The sequence below is a fragment of the Schistocerca serialis genome, chromosome 7 (genome assembly GCF_023864345.2).
Source record: "Schistocerca serialis cubense isolate TAMUIC-IGC-003099 chromosome 7, iqSchSeri2.2, whole genome shotgun sequence".
NCBI lineage: Eukaryota > Metazoa > Arthropoda > Insecta > Orthoptera > Acrididae > Schistocerca > Schistocerca serialis.
In genome coordinates, this window is record NC_064644.1 from 488641845 (window position 1) to 488666676 (window position 24832).

At 37.8% G+C, this 24832-nt stretch overlaps 1 protein-coding gene across 10 annotated transcripts in view; it reads right to left on the minus strand.

Annotated features, from left to right (window-relative positions):
* LOC126412772 (cleavage and polyadenylation specificity factor subunit 6) overlaps positions 1–24832 on the minus strand; it is a 180926-nt gene that overhangs the window by 134785 nt on the left and 21309 nt on the right. For 9 of the 10 annotated variants that reach the window (XM_050082534.1, XM_050082531.1, XM_050082529.1 and 6 more), the window contains one exon: positions 4795–5043. In XM_050082534.1, the coding sequence (XP_049938491.1) occupies positions 4795–5043 (249 nt within the window). Of the gene's footprint in view, positions 1–4794; positions 5044–9707; positions 9902–24832 lie in introns of all 10 variants that reach the window. The other variant, XM_050082536.1, reaches the window with a different exon arrangement.

A 24832-nucleotide genomic window follows, 5' to 3' on the forward strand; every position in this document is an offset into this window, starting at 1 on the left:
GGGAGGGGGGGGCGGGGGAGGAGGGGGGGGGGGGGCAAACACTCCTTGGAAAGATCTTGGATGTGCAACAACATATACGCTGCATATTTTCTTATTACGAAAGTATAAATTCAAATTTCATGAAATACCACATGTTACATTGAAACACTGAAATCGAGATTGCGATGCTGTTTTGTAAGCCAGTCATAGCTCATGTCACGTGATCTCATCAGCTGATGACAGCAGCTATTCAGAGATCAGAACACGTGATGTAGTCAGCCAACAGCAACATCACTTAAGTAGTGCGAACACACAAATAGGAAAAGTTAATGGTTTAGATTAATACACACAGTGTTGCTACAAGTAAAGCAAAGCTTTCACATATAATATTGTGTCTCTAAGATTAATACACTGCAAGAGAAGCTAAGCTTTCACATATAATGCTGGTCTTTAATATGCGTATTACACATTAAGATATATCACACAAATGTGAAAACTTTTAATAACGACATAAATGTCTGATCTTCTGGGCTCGAAATTCTTCTAAATGGCTCATCAAAGTGTTGATTTTTAAATGAGAGTCAAATGCTCTGTGATTTAAGAAATACATCGTACATTCTCGCACATAGTTCAACTTGTGTAAAAGGAAATTTATTTTGAAAGTAACGCTTTTCAAACCACCATTCACAATATTTTCCCATGACCTGTTAGACTAGATTCGTTTCAACAGTTTCCAAAGAGCATCAGATAACAGGTGCCATCGCGCTTGTGCAGCTACGATGATGAAGGAGGCCCTTATGTTCGTACATGTAAAACATTACAAGATCTTTCATTACGTCATAAAAGAAACAAGACATCAGAGGATACTCCAAGAGAATAGGAATTTCGTGACCCATACAAAAATGTGCACATTTAAAGTTCACATTTGTATATCCAGATTCCCAATAAAGTAGGTCTCGTCCTGATATTAAGCTTTTCAATGTAGTTTTCGGGATGTAAATTTTCTTGGGGTACCAGTACTGTGTTATTTCATGTTTGGTTCTTTATTACGGCATAATGCCATACGTGCTAGAAGATGAAAACATGCACTTGAAATGCAGCGAACAGTTGAAACTAGCCAACAGTGTGGAATTGAACATGTCGTTTCAAATATATTGACTGCCTCAGTGGAAAAGATTAATAAAAGAAGATTTCTTTAGCAAACTGACAAAAATAACTTGGCAATTAATGCTTGACTGTCAGAAAGGTGGAAATAAAATCAAATCTAAAACTAATAAAATATTTTAGCCTTCCGTAACTATGTGAATGTCTTTAAATTCACTTGATAGCTCCCGGCCACAGAAATCTGTTTTGTTTTCAGTAAACGAAGAGGAAGCAGCAAAAGTCACTAAATGTAAACACGTGGAGACTACCCGCTTCCCCACTATAACTCAGACTGCTCCGCGCATCAGCCCCGGATCTACAATATTTCCGAACCGGGGCTATACTAGATAGTGCCGCCCCTCAAGCGTTTGATATAGGACGTCAAGAATTTTAAAAATCGAATTTTCAAAAATATGTTCATTTTGTAACACACATCTTTCTGAAGAGTCTGATGCATAAAATATATGTGCTCGAGGAAAAGTAAGACATGTTATTTGGTCGTAACTGTGTCAAAGTGCAGTGCCACGCCTCTTCAAACAACATTCTTCTATCGCACGTCACTGTATTTTAATCTGTGATATTGAAATGTGTATATTTTGTACTAGATGCCATCAAACTATTTTCAGGACAGTGGAAATTAAAATGTCCTGTGGTGACTCTCCTGCTTCCAGTTGGCTAGTTTGACATCATTCCCCTCTTTTTTAAAAAACTCTTCAAAAAATCTGCACTCTTTACTGCCTATTAGCTAGTAACTTGCTGTTTTGTGTGACATAAAATTAAACATAGGAGAAATAAAACCAGTAAAGACAAGAGACAAGCAAGACAGTACATATTTATTCAATCCTTAACTCCTACCTTTTTTCCTCTCTAATCTTGTTACAGCTTTACAAGGCAGGCTTTTCTTTCTACAAAAGAATCATTACCTCATCAAAGTTCGTCAAACGTTTTGCTACATGAAAAATCAAAATGGCGTTGTCTAATACCAAAAAAGCTGTTAATACAAATAGGACCAAAGACTGGTGTGGTTTCTCGATCTGATTACGTCTCTTTTGTCACTGTCTGCTAGATAAAACAAAATAGGCCTTTCTAATACTGCAGCAACTGCAACACACACCAAATAAGGGAGACTGTTTTGGCACAAATGCTAATTTTATATCACGACAGAATATAATTCACAAAGTACCAATATCAAATGCCTGTTAGGCCTACTACAAGCAAAAAGCTTTATGTTAGGAAATAGTTTCACACTTCATTCATATGCTCCAGTTTCTCAAGCATGAGTTTGAGAAGTAGTAGTACGAAATTTTTATACAAATTTCGAATAGTCACGTGCTTCCATAATTTGTGTGATGTCCCCATTTCTTCTCCTTCATCGTTCTAACAAACAGTCTTGTTATCACTAATTCTGTGACTATTCCTGCCAATGTCAAAGGTTATTCGCCGGTTAACTTCACTAACTCTGCCAGAATCACCGTTTTAGTTATCCTGCAATTATTCTCTGGTTAGGCGTTGTTACATGTTCGTACAACACATTTTCCATGCTACTTCCAGAATAGCTGCTAGCAGGGTACTCCACGACTGGCCCTTACTAGTAAAGCAGTGTAATCTTTCTTACATGTTATTCCTGTTAGTCATTTATTTCCACTCTGGTGGTCTGAATCTATGGAGATTTCACTAGTAATTGTAACAACACTCATCATTTGCAAACCCAATCAACCACATAATCAGAAAGCAGTTGGCATTCATCCATTCAGCTGTACTCTGCTCAGCTCGTATAGCCCCTTTTGTATGCAGGAAAGTTTATTTCTAGATGCGACGAGGAGTCCCATGACAGAGACGTCACATACACTATGCACGCATTCACAAATCAACTTACGATTCATTCAGAAATCAACTTAGAATTGTTCAAAAACCGACAGGGATGTGTTTCAATGTCACATGAATCGATAGACCAATGTGTGCTGGATGCTAGGCATTTCGTGAAACAAGGTTGGTTCCCCCCCCCCCCCCCCCCCCCCTCAAGAATATTAATTTGCCCCCCCTTCCTAAATCCAGGTCTGCTGCACATGCATGAATCTGGCAGCATGGGCGCAACAGTAAAATTTTTCCCGGTAGCATCTAGCTGCTTGCTGCGGCTGCTTACACAACCAACAGCCACATTTCTGCAGCCAGAAGCGGGAGAAGGTACTACTCAACTGTGCATGCGCATGATCCCACTCGTAAATGCTAAAATGAATCTAATGTTAACAGTTGTGACGTCACGCTCATCGGTGGCAACTTGTTGTTATGAAGCATTGCATAATCTTCCTAAAGCCTTTGACACATTTTGCTGTTGGCAGACACTTGTATGAGCACTGTGTTTTGTTGTTGTATATGGCACATTTCCCTTGCAATTTAAGTTTTACTTTTGTTTTTCTCTCGTTCATGTTTTATTGCTGCAGTATAATTCTGCAATAGCAGGCTACAGTTATATCGTTTGTTAGAGAGCATCAACTCTTACCAGTCAAAACTACAAAAAAATTAACTGAAAACAAAAACAATGAAAAATTCCTGGAATTCTAAAAAATTACGGGTTTTTCCCGGTTCTCTCCCAGATTAAAAAATTCCCGGGTTTTTCACAGATCTCCTGGGTTGTGTACAGCCTGATATAGACATTTCGCTATTCATGGACACGAAAGGAAAGTTAGTAAAAGAGTTTCGTGACTCTATGGCTGATTGTATCTCATTTCTAACCAAGATGACCGAGCACGCACACACACCAGTAATTTTTGTTTTAAACCAAAAATGTGTGTAAAGTGTTTTAATAATTAGTTCATATTTGCCCTGCAAAATTGTGATGAAGACAAAACAACTTTAAGGATATTCAAGGGTGCACTTTCACACTGATTAACTGCAAGTGGAAAAAATCTGATAAAGGAGACAGTGAATGAACATTCTGATGTATTTGTTGCTTTGAGCCTGTCGTATGTTCAGAATAAAAAAGTATGTGAAAGCATTTTTCAGTAACAAAACTATTTAAATCAAAACCTGCAAGTAGTTCATATTGCTGCAGTAATCCACTTGGTGACTAGTAATTTCACTTCAAAACAATGTTAGCACCAAGTGAAGCAAAAGTGTTCCTTTCTTTTTGCATGTAGTATGACTGCTCTGAGCTTTACACTTCTGTGTGAGTACATTACCTTATGCAAGCATTTTATTTGTAATCATGAAATTGAAAATGTGTTAGAACATTCAAAACTAAGTGAACTAAATCTGTGGACTGAAATAGATACATGTTTCCTCTACATGATGAGCAGGACAGCTTTTGTCACTAGGAAATTTTTCCCAGGACATAGAAAAGTTACACACATGTTGCATTCTTACGGGTATTGGCCTAACCGTGGAGTCTGCAAGCCACCAAGCAGGCAGCTCTCGTGCCCAGCTCTGATCTAGGACACAGGGCTTTGGTTAACATTGGCTAAGATGCTTTTGGGAAATGAGTACACATTATAACCGCTGGCGTATGTGATTAATACCATTCCTTGAGGGAATTCCAGAGGATTGGACAAACTGTAAATCATTATTGAAAATGTTAAAAGATAATGCACTGAGACTAAATGAATCCTATGTTTCTGCAATATCAATTTACATTACAGCAAAATCATCCACAATGTCTCAGATAAATTCACTTACCCATGTTAAATTTCCAACATACAACTGCCGCCTTCCTACTTGATTTGGTTGAATATTATTACCCATCTGATGGTATGGGGGATTTGAATTAGGACTATGTCCATCTGTATTTGATATTGCAGTAGAACCTGGTGTGTGTGATGGTTGAGAGTTCTCATCACCTCCACCTCCACCTCCTCCACCACCACCAGATGAAGGTGCAGCAATTACATCATCATACAGATCTACACCATCTGCAGCAAATTCATCCTGCAACACACAATGAAACATTACGTGTGATCTCTTAGGTTTTCACGGCATGCTTGATTAATGGTGTGCTTCAAGGTGTTCAGCCAAGTTGTTGTTTCCATTTTGTGTGAAATATTTTGACAAGATGATGGCCAAGTCAGACATCAAAATACTGTGCATAAAACACAAACAACAAATTGGGTAAACACCTAGAACCACATAACTAAACATTACTTACTTTATGGAAAATAAATTTCATGTATTGTGTTCAGTAATTTTAAATTACAATCATTATAAACCCTGGAACAATGATACATAAAACTGTCCAAAAATGATTTAATTTCATAATGTGAAAGATACTATGCTTCTCACATAAGCGAAACACTCATTACTGTATATGGACACACATTCACGTGGGCAATACAAATGCATGGAATTTTCCTCTCACACAACCCTGCTTTTGTCTTTTGTGTGATAATGACTTTCCAACTTAATTTCTAATTAGTCTTACTTCATCCAATAAACCTTTACGTATTGCCAAAATGAAGGCATACCTGCAATCAAAAGTTTCTATTTTGTTCACAACCATATGTGCATCCTTTGGCTACCAACTAGCAAGCAGAAAAAAATTATCCAATCTACATGAACCACAATGATGATATAAAGGTCAGAGAAAGTTAAGCTGAACATAAATAACAGCCTACTGTCAGTAACATACATTTGACTCCACATCCTTTTCACAATGCCAGTTATACTATAATTTATAATTAACAAAGCCAGAACCACAGTGCCTTCAAATTGTACAAAATGCAACATTCCCAAAGTACTGTCAACAAATGTGTGCATATGATTTATGTATATTATTGGGGCAATCTAATATTGTAATTTATAATATTATAAGACAATAAAGCTTGGTGTGAAATAGTTTATTTCATGCCCATTTTTTAAGTAACTAGCGGTAATCTTCAGACTCTCGGATCTCCCAGCAGCTAGTTACTGTCAAAACTGGCCACGAAATAGCTATTTCGCACCAAGCAATCTTGGCTTCTAATATTTATAAAATGAGCATATATCCTAAAAAATTCAACACCTGAAGCTTACTTACTGAAACAAAAAGGTTGCATATAATATGTTGCAATTTTATTTAAAAAAACTTCACTATGCCTTGACTGACCAACAAGTTCTGGCCTACTCATCAAATTAGTATTATTATAAATAGCAAACAATTAAAAATTTTATTGCATCTGCTTGTGATAAGTCTCTACATAACCTTTTGATACAAGGTTGCTGGTGCTCATACTGCAGTGATAAGCTAGCAGCCAGCTCATCATCACTGGAAAGGAAGGGAGGAAAGGATAAGGTGCACACAAAGACTAGTTTTCAATAAGTCTAATGTTTTATATGGACTCTCGATATGAAAGTGTAGTAAGGTGCTTCATTCCGCGATGACCCATCAACATGGATCATGGTAAACTTATTTGACTTCCAAAGATTACTCACATTAAGGAGACAAACCATTGAAATTCTAAAACGGCAGATTTGGACCAGCTCAGAACAGTTGAAGCATTAGAACTTAGACCAGCCACTTAGAGGAATATCTAGCAAAGATGACTGGTAATTTATGCCATTATTTAATGTCTTACTGGCAGTAGTGAAATTGATATAACTTTAAGAGTAACACAAGACCAAGCTTAAAGGTCTAGTTTTCATGTTTACTTTAGTTTTATGGTAGATTACAAATTTTAAAATAATGACAGAAAGTATAATTTTCCTTGCAAGAAAAAGTGTGACATGAGTTACTGAGCAATTTCTCCCTCTTGAGCTTACAAAATGTCTTGCTCATTCAACAAATGAGTACATGCACACAAGTGCATCACTGCAATCACAAACTGGCTCAGAGCAATTTCCAACAGCAACTGATGTTCACTAGTGTTTCTTTCAAAATAATTCTTGAAATTAATGACAAAGGGCAGCACCAGTCGAGGGACCGGTAGCGAGACATACTACATTGTTCTCATACAAAATGAGTGCAGTTTTCAAGTTACAGGTGGCTCGCGCGTCAAGAAAATTGTGACTGAAGATGTACTTGGGCAATGCCATGCTCAGGTTTTGTCTCCGAAGTGTAAGGAATTTTCTGCATTTCTATTGACACTGTATTTTGTGGCAATTGTGTTTACATTTTAACATAAAAATGTCAATTAGTAAAAAACACACACACACACAAATACACTGTCATCGAAGTGCATTTTGACTGTAGTAGAGCTGCAATGCCAGATCAAAATCACAAACAAATGTTCCTATTGTAGTATCCTTGTTTGTAACCAAGCCCAGTTATCTTTCTCAGACAGTAATGTCAACACAAAAGGCTACCTAAGCATTATCAACACAGCTGGAACGTCTATCCAGAAACAAAATTTTGAGCAACGTTCACAACTGCCTCTATTAAATTACTGGCCTCTTACCAACTTTTGCATAGTATGGCACACCAGAGGAAACAAATTATCTAAAAATTTTTTCAGGATAGATACTAAGCTCTGTTTTTGCTCAAGTTCTCCTTAACTGCAATTATGAAAAATTTTGGCACCATTAAAACGCTACATTTTATTTGTCTGAGATTCCAATGTATGACTTCTGCCCTGTGTTCTAACAATTCCTAATTTTTTCAAGAATGTTATTGTGCTTTCCTTGGTGCTTAAAAAAATTAATCTTCATATTCTGTCACACAACGGAAACAGTTTACACTATACATGGACAATGTTTTAAAGTGTATCTGATACATTTAATGATGATCTGAAGTTCCTTTTCTGGCCATTACGCCATTTGTGACGAAGGAAGAAAGGAAAAATCTATGTCAGGAGAGCCCTGTGAGTAATTTGTCATAAATTATTCACTGAATCAAACATACAGGCATATCTCTGAACATTGTGCAACTTCTGCAGTCCTGTTCTGTACTTCACTGTTGTGGCAGTGAGCAAAAGCATTCATAAAAATGTTCCAGAACAATTCATTTCAACAACAAATTCCAGAGTTACGAACTTAAAAGTTACCAGTTATACTGAGGTCTCCTGCAATTTTGTCAGCATTTCATTGCTGGAAAGCAAATAACTGGCTCATATTGTATACTGCTACAATGAAAAATATTGACTGTTGTTCTGCAAGCAAGTCTACGGGTTTAAGGACACAGGTAACAAACACATCTCACAAAAAAGTTTCTTCGTAAATCAATAGTCTGCACAGTCCTATGTTAGGACAAGAAATTTGTGTGTGTGTGTGTGTGAGAGAGAGAGAGAGAGAGAGAGAGAGAGAGAGAGAGAGAGAGAGAGAGAGAGGAGGAGGAGAAGAAGAAGAAGAAGAAGAAGCAAATGTGATTGCCTGACCACTTACAAAAACTTGGGAGACCCAGTCACGCTGTTAACAGATTAAAACCATCTTCCTAAAATTTCGAGAAAAATGTTGGACAATTCACTAAACTTCAAAACTTGAACCACATTCATTTAATTATCACTTAAGAGAGAGGACAGAGCCAGCGGAATATCCACTGCGGCCCGCTGGTTGGAAAATAAATCCAGTAAAATGCGTTGCAAGTGATCCGTATGCCACAAGCACCACACATGGGAGGGTCCTCGCACCGGAGCAAGAAGCCATACATAAGAGGGCTGTGGCCTATGTGTAGATGAATAAGGAGGACTTTGTCCCATCAACAGGGCTAAACGGAGGTGTGCCACGGCTGCATTTGGGGCTTTACTAAATGGAGCTTATTTTGTGTCACTTCCAGCCACTCCTCTTGCCATCCTTGGCTGCTAGATCCACCCTTTCGTGTCACGCAATACTCACATACCCTGGTACCCAGCAGAAAGATAAGAAATGAATCGACTTCATGTTAGTCTTTCTGGAGTTCCACAGTTGGTAACAGCAAAGCAAGTTGCAATGAGGTGCCAATAGCAGTCATGCAGGATCTGGTGGAATCAATTATGCACATCTGCTGAGCCACACTTTCAGTGGCTCTGGACTACGAGCACCCTCTGCCACCACAATATAGGATGGCCTGCAACAACCAGACAGCCCATCCCCATTCGCAACAAGGAGCAAACCAGTCGCAACGGAGTCGCCACTGAGAGACAGCCCAGTCGCTGCTCTGACTATCGTTCATGCATTAATTGAGAGAGCCCCACTCTACAATGCTCTTGTTGCTACTGTATTAGCTGGACTTCACTGCTGCATGTTGTTCTGTAAAGAGTTGTCGTATGATTGAAGAAAGCTAACAATTTAGCAAAGCTTTTGTTTGCTCTACTTGTTTATTCGATTATCATTTCTGCTCCTAACCAGCTTTTCTATTACGACAGCTACTGCAAAGCTCTGTAGCTCACCTTTCCTTACAGCTGTGTTCCTCTGAATTTTAAAACTTTGTACATTTCTTATGATAAATTTACTAATCTTGTTCATAATGAGATGATAAAACCAAAACTTACTGGATCAAGAACACACATTCAACATCAAAATTAACAAAGATCAATATTGGCTGGGAAAAAAACTCATTTCAACAGAAAATGATAAATAAAAGGGGATCAAACTTGGTTCCCCCTCCCTCCCAATCCTGTAACAACCAACTGTAAAAAATAAATGTTGCCAAGTTTCAGACTAAAATAGTTTAAGTCATATTATCAGAGGAAAAAGCAAACACTTACCAAAGATGACATTTTAACCTGCCTTGAGAATGCACCTTGCCCAAAAGCTTGTACCCATAAATGTACTGTCACGTGTATTTGCGTGCGCACTAGTGCTTGAATCAGGCACACACCCACTGGCTGTTTTCTTTAGTAAATGATGGCTTTTTCCTCTATTCAATATTATTTACACTGCAGCTCTGCTTCATCTATTTCTGTGAATTTTAATGCACTCAATTAGAAGTTACATGAAAAGTGCTTCCTTATTATAATATTTTCATTCTAGTTCTGGTCAGAATATCAATGCCAGGAAATGAAATAAATTTTCATATGTAAAAGATTCTCACCATTAGCAAGACCATGTAGTTTGTAGGAAAGTCACCTCTTTACATACTGATAACGTGTTATGGAACCTTCTGTTTATGATTAATAATATGAGAAGATTATCTCTACCAGCTCCCACACACTTTTACTGTCAGATGAGGAAGTCTCATTTCAAATATTTTATAAAGTGTACTGCATACAGAAAAACTCTTACTTGTTTATAGTTTTTCTGTGACGTGCTTGCAATCTAATTTTTGCACCCAAGTAATGAAGTCAAATGTATGAGTTACTACTTGAAACTAAAATGTTTCCTTATGTGTCTAGACAGTAGAACACACTGGTTCTACATGTATAAAATTTAAAAAGTTCACAACTACATCTCAATAAAATTTTGTTGTCCTATTACATCAACAAGAGAAAAACAAACTGGTACATAGATAATTGTGCATGGTAACCAGTATCAGATTTTTTACCTTAGTTATAACACAATTCACTACAAAACAAAGCCGCTATCATATTTATGGACATCCACAAGGCACCAGAAATCCATGAAATTGGGTGTCCATTTTCAAACTGCAAACACACAAAAACCTTCACTCCAATAATGAGTGGGGAGAGGCAACAGATCATACAAACCTATCCTTGCACATTAAAGAAAACACAAAAATATGCACAACTCAACTGGGTCTACAGTGTGTATCACATGTGACTAACAGGTGCGCCTATGTTCTTTTGTCGTATTGTGATGTATTTGCTTTGCCTTTACCTTTTTTTTCCCTCCAACACATACAACAAGGAAAGAAATCCTTCCATATGTTTACAATGAATACATGGTGTAACCTGGAATGGTAGTGAAGTTAGTTAACCCCTTTCCAATACTACAGTGTATACAAATATAGTATGAAATAAATATATAACATTTAGTAATACATAAATGTAAATATTCATAAAACTTCATCACAGGCTTTAAAGCAATGGTTCTACCACTACTAATAAGGAAATGTTCATCTCGGTATCTATGATAACCAATGGCACCTTGGAGAAATTCTGGATATTAGTAAAGAACACAGAGCTGCATAGGTCAAATTCCCGAGACCAACTGGACCTTCCTCGGTTTGTATGTGGGCACTTCATGCTGTGTTTGATGGACCCTTCTGAAAATATTTTAATGACTTTGCCTGCTCCTAGTGCAAGCACAACCACCAATCTATTACGTACTTTCAGATTAAACAACATCCTCCACTGATAGCCTGTTTAAGTGAACAAACACATTTCTGAATGTTATGAATGTATTATATGTGAATCAGCATTTGTTGTACACTAGCTAAGAGTTAGAAAATGAATCCCATTTTATTTACGTTCTTTCAGTTTGAAACCACTAAAGGAGAGAAACAGCCTTCTGATTTTCTGTTAAAAGGTATGATAATAAGCATATCAGAACAAAAATTAATACAGTGACAAACTTCGACAATATTACAAAAAGGATAGTTGCTACTCACCATGTAGGTGACCTGCTGAATCACGGATAGGTACAACAAAAAGACTGTCAAACAAAGCTTTCAGCCAAACAGTCTTCATGAGAATTAGGACAACACATATGCACTCAAATCACGCACATATGACCACAGTCTCCGGCTGCTAAGGTCAGACCAAAAGCGGTGGTCACGTGGTGCGAGTGTAATTCTGATGAAGACCTGTCCAGCCAAAAGCTTTGTTTGACAGTCTTTGTTGTGCTTATTTGCGACACAGCTTCTCCGCTACATGACGAGTAGCAACTATATGTTTCATAATATTGTCATTATCCCATCCTGGAATTTTTACAGTGAAACTTCTGATTTTGGTCAGAAAAACTGCTGAAATTTGCATAAAATAACTTTAGAAATGACCATCACTACATATTTGTATTGATAATTTTATCTCCCATTACCCCAAATTGACTCAAATAAAAAAGTTACAGTAGTTACAAATTTTTAACCCACCTTTCCTGCCAATGCCTGTTTTTGAAAAATGAACCAAATTTCAAAATTAAGCCAAAACCACTATTTTGATCCAAAACTTGGGAAAAATATTTTAAATATCTTCCATTGTGTCTTCTAATACCACTTTTTTCACAAACATCTGTCACAACAAGATTTCTTTATTTTGGGTGATTTTAAATGAAATGAGCCCTACGTACAGTACTGTGTGCCATTGCAATAAACTGCACTTGGTCCTTCTAGCACCTTGCCATCAACTTTTGCGTCACTTCTATGATGGCTTATTCCACATCAACTCACCTAGGCCTTCCTGTGCAATCACAGATTTTGTAGAAATTTTATGCAAACATTTGCACATGTCCCCGATGAATATTGGTAAAGTTTAATGTTCGTCGAAGCAATACTGGCCATGATATAGTCACTTGTTTGACTCCTTGCAACGCTTTGTGCAGATCAAGCATGAATTTCTGTCAATTTTGGGCAACTATATCTCGGGCAATACCTGGCTGACAGAAATGAAATCTGGCCATCTTGTACAACTTCATGAACTCACTTAAGAATAATAATGAAAAGAATTTTACAAGCCACATTCAGACAGAGAATTTTAGCAAAATGGCCCGATATAATCCGTGCCTGAAAAAATTTCAAAGTTTGGCTTCTTATATCTCAGGGAACAGAAGTACAATGAATGTGAATGCCACGATCTAACACAAGGTTCTTAAATATAAAGTTTCATTTGTGTACCACTTTCTCACAGTGGATAAATTAAATGCAAAATTGAAGATTTTGTGAAAAGGTAAGATGACCATTTTCGACCTGATTTTGCAAAAAGACTATGTTCTATAAAACTTTCTCAACTTTGATCACTAGAAAAACTATGGTTTTAACCATAAAAGAAAGTATTTGATTATTCAATGTGGGCAAACAGTGCTAGATAATCTAAATCAAAGTTGGACATGAGAATCACAGCACAGAAAAAAATGTACAACTCCCGATTCTTATATCCTATAGAGTAAATGCGTGCTGAACACGTAACATAATATGCAATAGGTCGGCAGCACAAGAATGTGGAATACAAAATTTCATCTGCTATTTTCCAATAATCTACAAATTTGTCAAAAATTGATGGTTTTTGTGAAAAGGTGAATATGTATGTTCAACACTTATTTTACAAGTACAGTTTTCTATTCAAGCTGTGTTCTAAGTCGTCATCGTTCCCCCCACCCCCACCCCCTCCCCCACCCAGAACACTGGGTTTAATTTTGAACGTACACTAATTGTGCTACATAAATTGAGGCAAAGTTGTTGGAAAAATCGCACTATGAATAAAGTTCTAAGTGCAGTTTCTTATATCTCGTGGATTAAAGGCATGATAAACATGCAGCTTCAAACACAACAACTCACTCAGCAACAAGATGTTTTCCAACATGACATACAATTTACATATTGCTTTCCAAATTTCTACAAAATCGTTTCAAACCTGATCCTGTAAACATTCAGTTTGCTTTTAGGAAATCAGTTTTCATAATTCAAACTAATCACAGTTGAAAAAGGCATGTTTTCATACATTCAGAAAATCAACTTCAATTTTCCACTGCAAGCTAACAAGCCCTGAAACTGACTGACAAATTTGAGGGCATGTACCATGGTAACTGGTGACACTGCAGCTACCTGTTATCCATGTTTCATTGCATGTGGTTCTTATTTGTACACTAACAAGCAACATCTCACTACATTGTGTTGATAAATGGTAAAACTTTTTACAGTTAATGCCATTATCAATTTTCAGAAAATGAAATGCAGGAGGTAGTTCAATAATATTGAAAAATATAAAACTTTAATGTTGAGAAGTTTACAATGAAAACCGACATTACTTTTTGCTTGTCGAGAAGACAGGAATCACCTAATGGCTTTCAAACCTAAATTAAAAAACCAAATTATAGGCTTGGGAAACTGGATGAAGAAACCCACCCATGGCTGCTACTGCACAGCTATCTGGCATAACCCCTATCGCAATGTGGTTGCCAGTTCATTTCTAGTGGCGGTAGTGACAATGGCACCATGGATCAATACAATATAGTGGGATATTGCTTGTCAGTTTAAAAATAAAAGCCATGTGCAACAAAATGCAGATCACAGGTAGCTGTAACGTATCCTGTAACTGTGATACATTCCCTCAAATTTGTCCATTCTCATGTCTTGTTAACGCACACTGGAAAATCGAAAGTGATTTTTTGAATGCTTGAAAACATACTTTTTCCATCTGTGAATCTGTGATTAGGTTTTTTTTTTTAAGTGGTTGTGTGTGAAGTTTCATGTTTATAATGCCCTTAACCAATGAGCATAAGATGCTAAAATTTGAAGTTTATTCTCAGTGCAATTGTTTTTTGGGTAGTTTGCCTTATTTTATGTAGCACTGTTACCTCATGTTGAAAATTAAATCCACTGTTCCAGGCTGGCTTAAAGCACATTGTTTTGAATGAGGTGGGTTTTCAAGCTTTAATAGAAAATGGTACTCATAAAAGAAGTGTTGAACATAACTCATTTTCAACTTTCAACAAATCTGTAACTTACTGGAAAGTAGTAGACAAACGAAATTTTGTATTCAATGTCCTTACATTACCGATCTGTTGCGTATCAAGTTTCATGATAAGTATGCATTTACTCTACAACATGTCTTGAGTTTCAAAATTTCTAGCATTGTTAGCATGTGTTAGATAGTCAAATACACTTTCCTTCACTATTAAAACCATGTTGTTTCTAATAAGCTCAGTTTGGAAAGTTTCATAGAACACAATTTTCTGCAAAATCAGGTCAAAAAATGGCATTTTTTACCTTTTTACAAAATCTTCAACTTTGCGTTTAATTTATTCAATAATGGAACATGGCACCTAAATGAAACTTTATATTTGAGAACCTACATACCAGATTGTGTTAAGTTACAACACACCAGGTTACATGTTCATCATACTTTTATTCCCCGAGATACAAGAAGCCAAACTTTGAAATTTTTTCATGTACAGATTTTTTCCAGGCGATTTGGCTAAAATTTCTGACTGAATACGATTGTAATGTTCTTTTCATTAAAAGAACCCACAAAGTTGAAAACGATGGATAAATTTCGTTTCTTTCAACAAAATACTGCCTGAAATACAACTACTCAAAGTCACCCAAAATTCACGCTCGCTTTGCACAAAGTTGTCAAACATGACCAATCCTCATCAGGAACATGTGCCAATGTTCACATACAATTACAATTAAATCTGTGTTGGTAGAGCAGAAAAATGTTCCAAAATTAGGTGATTTGATATGGAGTGACGGACATATTAGTTTCTTTTATAAACTATAAGCTCACTGCTCTAGAAGGAGGAAGCTGAGTTTGTCTCAGAAGCCAATATGCTGCAAGCCAATCACAAGTTTTCACTCCTGGCACAACTCGTAAATTAGTAAAGTCAAAGTGTACGATTACTAAGAAAAACTTATCTTCAAAAAATTGCTTAGTGTTTACAAAATCATTGAGGCTTTTGTGGCCACTTGTTGACAGACTGCCTTGTAGTTTTCTTCTCATGAGCTTTGTCTAATAGCATCAGTGACTGGCACCCTCAAATGAATTCCCGTAAAATCATCAAATAAGTGCCTGCTGAACATCCCGAGACAAAAGCTAACAGCAATACGTGTAACATTTGCTTCATAATTTTGCTTTGTGGCCATTCGAGGGTGTGCCAAAAAGTAATGCCTCAAAATTTGTCATAACTCTTAAGGCTAAAAATAACACAAACATTATTAACATTCTAAATCTTTATTCTTCACTACTACATATTTGCAGCACTCTGCTGCTAAAATACCCTGAACTGTGGCATGTAATATAACTATGTTTGAGAGTGAGAAACAGCACGCTGAACTCGAGTTTCAAATTGAAAGAGTTTGTCCACATATGGCGCACGCTCTCTTCCTCCATGACAAAGAACGCCATGCCACACACGAGCGCTGCGACATCTGCAACAATCTGATGGATTGGGATGATTGTCATTTATCATCCTCCATACAGTTATGACTTAGCTTCACCCTATTTTCATCTGTTTCCAAAACATAAAGAACACCTAAGAGGACCTCACTTTGATAGTGATGAAGTGGTGCAAGCAGAGGTGAAGTTGTGGCTCCATCAACAAATTCAGAGATTCTACAGTGACAGTATCAACTGTTGTTGTTGTTGTTATTTGGAGATTGTCACCACTCAACAATACACATTGGTCAAACTTCTATTTACATCTGTGCTCTGCAAACCATGGTGACGTGCATGGCAGAGGCTACATCCCATTGTACCAGTTATTGGGGTTTCTTCCTGTTCCAGTCACGTATGGAGAGTGGGAAGAATGATTGTCTGGATGCTTTTGTGTGTGTGTGTGTGTGTGTGTGTGTGTGTGTGTGTGCAGTAATTATTCTAATCTTATCCCCACAACCCCCATGTGAGCAATATGTACGGGTTTCTAGTATATTCCTAGAATAATCATTTAAAGCCAGTTCTTGAAACTCTGTTAACAAATTTTCTCGGGATAGTTTATGTCTGTCTTCCAGAGCCTTCAGTATCTGTACGATACTCTCCCACAGATTAAACCTGTAACCATTCATGCTGCTCTTCTCTGTATATGTTCAATATCCCCTGTTTATCCTATCTGGTACGGGTCCCCCACTCACTTGGGCAATGTTATAGAACCAGTAGCATAAGAGATTTGTAAGCAATCTCCTTTGTAGATTGACTACAGTTCCCCAATATTCTACCAATAAACCAAAGTCTACCACCTGCTTCACCCACAACTGAACCTATGTGATCATTCCATTTGATATCCCTACAAAGTGTTACACCCAGGTGTTTGTATGAGTTGGCAGAATCCAACAGTGACTCATTAATGTTACTGTGACAGGAATTTATGTTTTTTCGTTCTGTGAAGTGCAAAATTTTAAATTTCTGAACATTTAAAGCAAGCTGCCAATCTCTGCACCACATTGAAATCTTATCAAGACCTGACTGTTTATGCAGTTTCCTTCAGATAGAACTTCATTACAGAAAACTGCATCATCTGCAAAATGCCTGATTTTACTATTAATATTGTCTGCAAGGTCATTAAAACACACCATGAACAGCCAGGGTATCAACACACTTCCCTGGAGCATACCCGAAGGTATTCCTACATCTGACAATGACTCTCAATCCAAGATAACATGCTGCATCTTCGCTACCAAAAAATTCTCAATTAAGTCATAAATTTCACTTAATACCCCAAGATTGTACTTTTGACAATAAGCATAGGTGTGGTACTAAGTCAAATTCTTTTTAGTAATCAAGAAATAGTGCATCTAACTGGCTGCCTTGATCCAAAGCTTTCAGTATGTCAGTGATAAAAGTGGGAGTTGGGTTTCACATGATCGACGTTTTGAAATCCATACTGGTTGGCACTGAGGAGGTCACTGTTCAAGATACCTCATTATGTTTGAGGGCAGAATATATTCGAAGATTCTACAACAAATCTTTATCAAGGGTATTAAGTTTTGTGATCACTTCTACTACCCTTCTTGTAGATGGGTGTAACCTGTGCCTCTTTCCAAGAACTGGGCACTGTTTTTTGTTTGAGGGATCTACGACGATTATAGTTAGAAGAGTGGCTAACTCAACCGCAAATTCGGTGTCGAATCTGACAGGGATTCCATTGGGCCCTGGAGCTTTGCTCAGTTTTAATTATTTCAGATGTTTCTCAACACCACTGACACTAACAGCCTTTAAATACAAGCAGAATTTCTTTCAATTTTGTGAAATGTCGTTTGACAATACTCTGCTACAGCAGTCACTGAAGGCATAACGCATTGCTTTCTTGACTGCCAAGTGTGTTTCATTCATCACTATCTATAGCCCTATGCTTTGTTTTACATCTTTTCTGCAATAATCTCTGTTTCTTTAGACCAATTGTATACCATGGAGGTTCAAGCCCATTATCAACTGTTGTACTGAGGTACATGTCTATCCAGTGCATGGTCAACTATTCTTTTAAATTTGAGCCAGAGTTCGTCTACATCCTCCTGCCCTGTGCTGAAAGTTTCGAGTTTATCACTGAGATATGACACTACTGATTTTTTTATCCAGTTTAATGAACATATGTATCTTTCTGATTGTTTAGTTGGTAATCATCGTTGCCAAGACCATGTCATGGTCACTGATACTAGTTTTGATCTGGACATCCTCAAAGACATCTGGTCTATTTGTGGCCACTACATCCAATATATTTCCATCATCAGTGGAGTTCCTAACTATCTATTCTAGGTAGTTATCAGAGAGCGCATTTGGTAAAGTTTCACAGAATGTCTCATCACACCCACCACTAACAAAAATTTAATTTTCCCAATTAATTGTTGGATGATTACTCTCCATCAATGACTACATGTGATAAACATTCAAAGAAAGATTTACAAATTCCTAGCCCACATATATTAATACTTTCAGAGTAGTTGCCTCTTAAGAGAAGGGTGCCAAAACATCACATTGTCACTATAAAAATTTTGGTTGTGTTTGAAGTGCTTAATTCAGTGGGTAATTTTAGTAAAGCTGTGAAACTCAACAATGGTTGAACAGTTTGCATTATACCCATTTTTAAGGTTTTACGTAATTTAGTTCACTGGTTTTGCTCCAAGCTGCACTCAAATTGTTCCATAAACTTTGTGATAACAAAATTTATAAATACGTGAAATAGCTTGTTCTCTTTGTGTAATCAGTTTAGGAAGCACTCCTCTTGTGTCGCTGCTGCCTAGTACAGAGTTAAGTGATTGAATATCTCAAAAGCGAACCTTATTCATACTCGAAAAAGCAAATTTTTCCTACAAAATGTTAAAATTTACAGATCTGTTTTCATTTCTTGAAGGCCTACAATCATCCAGTGAAATTTATAAAGCAAATCATAATGTTCCACGATTACACAATGTTGGCAAGCATTAGTAAATGCAAAGGCATGTTTAAATGAAAAATTTGTGTTGTAGTAGGAAGAAGTTCCTGGTATCTTTTAGAAAGGGAGGTCCCCACAAGTGGGATTGACATTTTTAAACTACCCATACAGTGGTGTATGTTAGGGTACCAGATTTCACACCCAGTAGCGGTTCACCCTAGTGGGCTCTCATTTGAGAGACATTTACAAAAAATAATTTCAAAAGTTCTTGTACTCCACTAAATGATTGGAAATAGTACTGATGTCAAAATGGCGCCCTAGTTGTTATTTAGCTGGTATGTCGAAGGTTAAATGATCAAATTTTATTATTTATTCCAACAATAACAACTGCGATTAGTATTTTTACTCAATAAATTGGTTTAATTTTATTTATTTATAACCATTCTGTGTACCACTTCAATCACTGTAACAACTTCTTTATTTTCTCTCATTTTGACCTCTTTTATTCATTTGTAATTTGAAATTGCCCCCATGCAATTTTTAATACTGTTATTTGTCTACCATAATATTTCAGTGTTTGAAAATACTAATCTATTAGTTAAAAAAGTAAAAGATAAAATACTCTAATTTATATTGGTCGTTCAATGGTGCCAAAAATTTGCTCCTTTTTATGGCCATCATCATACAAACATGTGAAATGAACTCTTATCACTTCAGGGGCAAAATATCGCAAATATAGATTTACAAGATATACGGTTTCACAAATAAAAATAAAATCCAAGGAAAAATGTTATAGAAATAACGACTGCAATAACATAGACAAGAATATAAAATTTCAAGGAAAAAATTAAATTGAAGTAAATAAATAAAAATAATTAAAATCATGTGAGCAAATATTCCAAATGAGAAAAGAAAAAGAAGGAAGAAAAACAGAGAGAAAATGAAGTTAATATGGTGACAAATGACGTAACAAAAGATTATAAGTGAAAAAATTTATTCAAATCCATGAATTGAATAAAAATAATAAGTCATTTCATTAAAAAATTATAATAATAAAAAAACAGACTGCACTCTAAGGGACTCAGACCCAGAACCTACAGTACATGAGCTATATAACTTAACCACCAAGCTATAGCTCCATTTTGATGTCAGTGTTACTTCAAAGGCTGGTTTGAAAGTCAACCCAGCCAGTCCTTGTTACACCAGTCATAGAGACTGCACAGTTTGTGTAGTTTATTTCTTACCACACGAGGGGTTACAATTCTGTAGCAATTTACTGTTACAGACAATATTCTGTGCCATGTTTCCTGATCACACATAGTAAGTGTTGATTCTTTAGCAAAAAGTCTACAAAATTAAGTTGTTTTTGCCTATTCTTTTCTTGGGCAACTTTTTCCACAAATTTTGTCACAGGAAAACTGCTTTATATCTTCTGAATTTATCTATGAGCCAGACAGTGCCATTTTCATATATGTACAAGCAGTAAATTTTGAAACTTGTTTATTTACTGTTGTCACTGTATTGATCTAACAATTCACAGGATGTTTTGCTGGTTCATACCCATGCACTGTTTGATCATGTTCAGGTTCTAATAATGTACACAAGATCCATGTGATGAGAGATACTGCTCAACACAGGGTCACAATTTCATCAACACCACAGAAAAAGGAAGCTTTGAGCCATCTGAATCATCTCAAATCTTTAGTCCTTCAGTTTACAATCGGTTTGAGAAGAGCAAGTAGTCCTGTGGTGCCAAACCTGGGAAGGTGCATCTTTATTTTCAGCCAGGAACAGGCCACTTATTAACCCCATACGTACCATTGTGTTACTGTGAGAAAGTAAACGTGAGGTGGAAGCAGGTACAGATAAACTCATTGAATTCATGCTGCCAAGAACCTTCATCTACATGTCAACTCTACAATCCAGCTTACAGTGTTGACAAGGAGTCCTTCAGGTACCACTGTCATTCTTCCCTTTCCTTTTGTACACACAGGACGAATAACTGTCCATAATTATTAGTACAAACACTAATTTTTCTGATAAGGTTCTTTTAAAAGATGTACATATGCTGTCCCGTCAGATTAATGTGACCATCAGAAGCCTGAATAACCACCTTCTGCAGTATGGAGCACTGCAAGACGTGAAGAGAGTCAGAGGTCCTGGAAGGTAAAAACAGGGATGTGCAGGCATCCCAACTCCAGTACCATGACCAGCTGCATTAAGTTTCTTGGCAGAGGCTCCATGACACATACAGCCCAATCAAGATTGTCTTACAGATTGGGTTTAAATTCGGTGAGTCTGATAACCAGGGGAGTACATTAAATTCTTCCTGGTGCTCTTTGAATAATGCATATATACTCCAATCTGTGTGATGCGTTGCAGTGTCCTGCTGGTAGATGCCATAGTGCCAAGGATAAACAAACTGCATGCAGGGGCAGACATGGTCCACAAAGGTACCTGCACATTTGCGCTTATCCATTGTGCCTTCCAGATTGAGAAGGTCACCAAGAGATTCCACGAAAATATTCCCGAGACCATACGCTCCCTCCTTCAGTCTGCACCTCTCTGCTTTCAGAAGTTGCAGGCCTACATGCCAATGATCATTTGTCAAATAGAGCATAAAATGTGATTTACTGGAGGTGGTCACCTGTCGCCACTCAGTGGATGTGCAGTTGCGATACCGGTGAGCGAATTCCAGCCTTTATCACCAATGAACAGTAGTCAGCATGGGTCGATGAGCTTGATGCCTGCTCTGGAGGCCAATACACAGCAACATTTGCTCAACAGTCATTGAGGAGACACTGCTGGTAGCCCCTTGGTTCGTAATGGTGATCAGTTGCTTAACATTTGTACCTCTATTCAGCTGTATACATCTCTGCAGCCATCATTCACCCATTGTATATAGCCCATGGAGCACCATAGTTGCCTCGGCACCAGTTTTGGATAGCACCATTATGCCATGCATGGTATGCTTTAACCACAGTAGCTTGCAAACAGTTTCAGAAATGCTTCCACAGGACAATCGTGCCCTTTCCAAGATCTGACAAATTGCTCCGTTTCTGCATTATAACAACTGCACTGTTTCCAGGTCCCTGGGTAATTTACACACACACACACACACACACACACACACACACACACAGAGGGGGGGAGGGGGGGTCGGAAAATTGCTAGCCTCACAAATAAAGAATGACAGGAATTTCATAATACCAATTTATTTTTCAATATAATACTCATGTACACTAACATACTTGCGGGCACACTCACATAACTTCTGCAAACCATTCAAATAAAAGGTCTTCGATTTCCGGTCCAGCCAAGCGTTCAAGCATTAATCACTGCATCATCATTGTCAAATCATTGTCCTCAGAGGTGGTGTGTCCTTTTTTTTTTTTTTTTTTTTTTTTTTTTTTTTTTTTTTTTTTTGGGGGGGGGGGGGGGGGGGGGGGAAGAAAAAAGGCTGATGGAGCCAAATCTCGAGAATATGGCAGATTATGTAACAATCCAAACTCAGTCACGCAGAGTTTCCAGTGTTGTGAGGGTTTGGGCGCCAGTGCGTTGTCCTGATGCAAAAGAACTCCGCGGGCCAATTTTCAGCACCTTTTTTCACCTCTTCTCACAAACAGTGCTGGACGGTGCAATAGTACGATTCAATGACAGTTACACCCTTTTGCAAGTACTCCACCACAATTACCCCTTCTGTATCCCACGTTTCGTCTATTGTCACATACTTTGCAAAAAAGCCATCTTCATCTGCTTCAAATTGGTGGATGATTTCTTCACAACACTGCACATGCTCCTGTCTCTGGATCTGCATGCAAGTCTGTCGGGACCCACAGAGATGAAACTTCCCGCATTCCCAAAATATCCACAACAATTTCATGAGCATGCCCATGGGAAATTCCAAATGTGGCTTCAATGTGCTGCAGCGTTGTTCGACAATCCTGCACAATCGTATCGTGAGTTGCAGTCCCTGTTTCAACAGTGGCAATAGTGACAGGCCTTCTGCTCCTTGGCTTATCTTCCACATTTGAAGTCGGACACCCTGTTTTTCACTGTTGCATAAGACAGAGCATTGTCCTTAAGTGTATTCCACATCTCCACCATAATTTCCTTACACATCATGCCATTCAAATGGAGATATTTAATCTCTGCATGGTTCTCGATTCTCTCAATATTCACCATTTCGCTTACACTAAAGTATACAATGGATCCTAGTGGCAAAACTAATGAAGCTGGAGCCGCGGAATTTGACTTGCATACCCACAAAGGGTCACCATAAAAGTAGGTGGTGGTGTTTGTGCAAGAGATTATGGTAATTACCTCAGGCTAGCCCCTAGTATACACCCTTCATTCCTACTGCTGCCACCTACTTTCAGAGTGGTTACTGTATCCTGATGGCAAACATCAACAGTGGTCACATTAATGTAACTGGACCATGTAATAGGGAGTAATACATTATTCTACATTTAATGGAATGCAGACTCTTAAAATTTTACCAGTAAACCCCTAAGTGAGGCAAACAACCATTCTTGTAGGGTCAGGTACCGGTGTTTTATGTGGATCTCCATGACTAAATGTGCTATCTTCTTCAAATCTCTCTCTTTTACTAATCCCAGCTGTGAAGGCTTGCACACTGATAAATAATACTTCTAATTTTGAAGACTTCTTTGCTTAGTGTTCCTCCCGGAGGCAAGAATTATTTGTTAATCTTAACACTAATGAGAAACAAATCAATAGTTAGGTAGATGCCTATCCAGAAAGTGTGTTCAAAAAAGTTTAAAATATGTAATTCAACAGTCTTACAATACATGGGGTTAACAGAAATGCCCTAAAATTTAGTACCGGAAACCATGGATGGCACAGTGTACAAAATATAAGCAAGGAGGATAAGATAACAAGGATGTGGACTGACACCTGTAAAAAATCTGTTTCCAATTTTCTACTAACCCTAGTGCTTAGTTATAGGCCTTCTATTAGTACGCAAACACAGTGTGGGAAAAAGTGAGTACTGTGTCCTAGTGTTTTCCAATGAGGTGCAACAGATGGCATTCGTCATCTGTGGATGTTATATCCAACCAAGCACATGCAATGTGACATCTTAATGCAGTGCAAGTTGGTAGGGCAGGCTATTTGATCCAAGAAGAATGAACTTTCTGCCATGTTGCTGCAGATGATGTCTCTTCATGTGTCACCCGGAAGTTGTGGATACACTACAGTACAGGTCAGCACACAAGGTAAGTTGAGCAAGATCGCTGATGCATTACAACCCCATCTAAAGGCCAATGTCTGGCCATATCTGTGTTGCAGCACCACACTGCTATCGCCAGACCACTGCAAAACAATCTCAGAAGGGCCTCTGGAGCTGCTTTGTCTGATCGGCCACATTTGTGTGTGGAAACACAATGGTGGGTGGCACCTGCCAAAAGTTGACTGGGAAATTGACAAGTTCGGCCAAGGTTCTGTGATGGTGTGGGGAGGCATCAGCGTTGACAGCCACTCTGGTCTTACTGTTGTCCATGATTGTCTTACCACCAGGCAGTACATCAGACAGATTCTGTTGGACCATGTGTTGGTGGCCCTGAATTTCTTCTCATGCACACTCGTGCCAGGGCCCATGTGGCAGGCATCACTAGAGATTCATTGTGAAGCCTGGACACTAAAGTAATGAAACAGGCAACACTGAATCCCAACCTAAGCCCCACTGAGCATGTGTGGGATTTGCTTGACAAATGTGTTCATGGTCATCTCGTTCCGCCATAGACTTTGCAAGAACTCTCTAGTGCTTTCATTGAAGAATGCTAACAAAAACCACAGAATGACCTCTGTAGACCTATATGCAGCATGCCACATAGGTGCCAGTTGGTGATACAAGCTCATGGAGCGCATACATCTTATTGAAGCTCTCAAAGTCCAA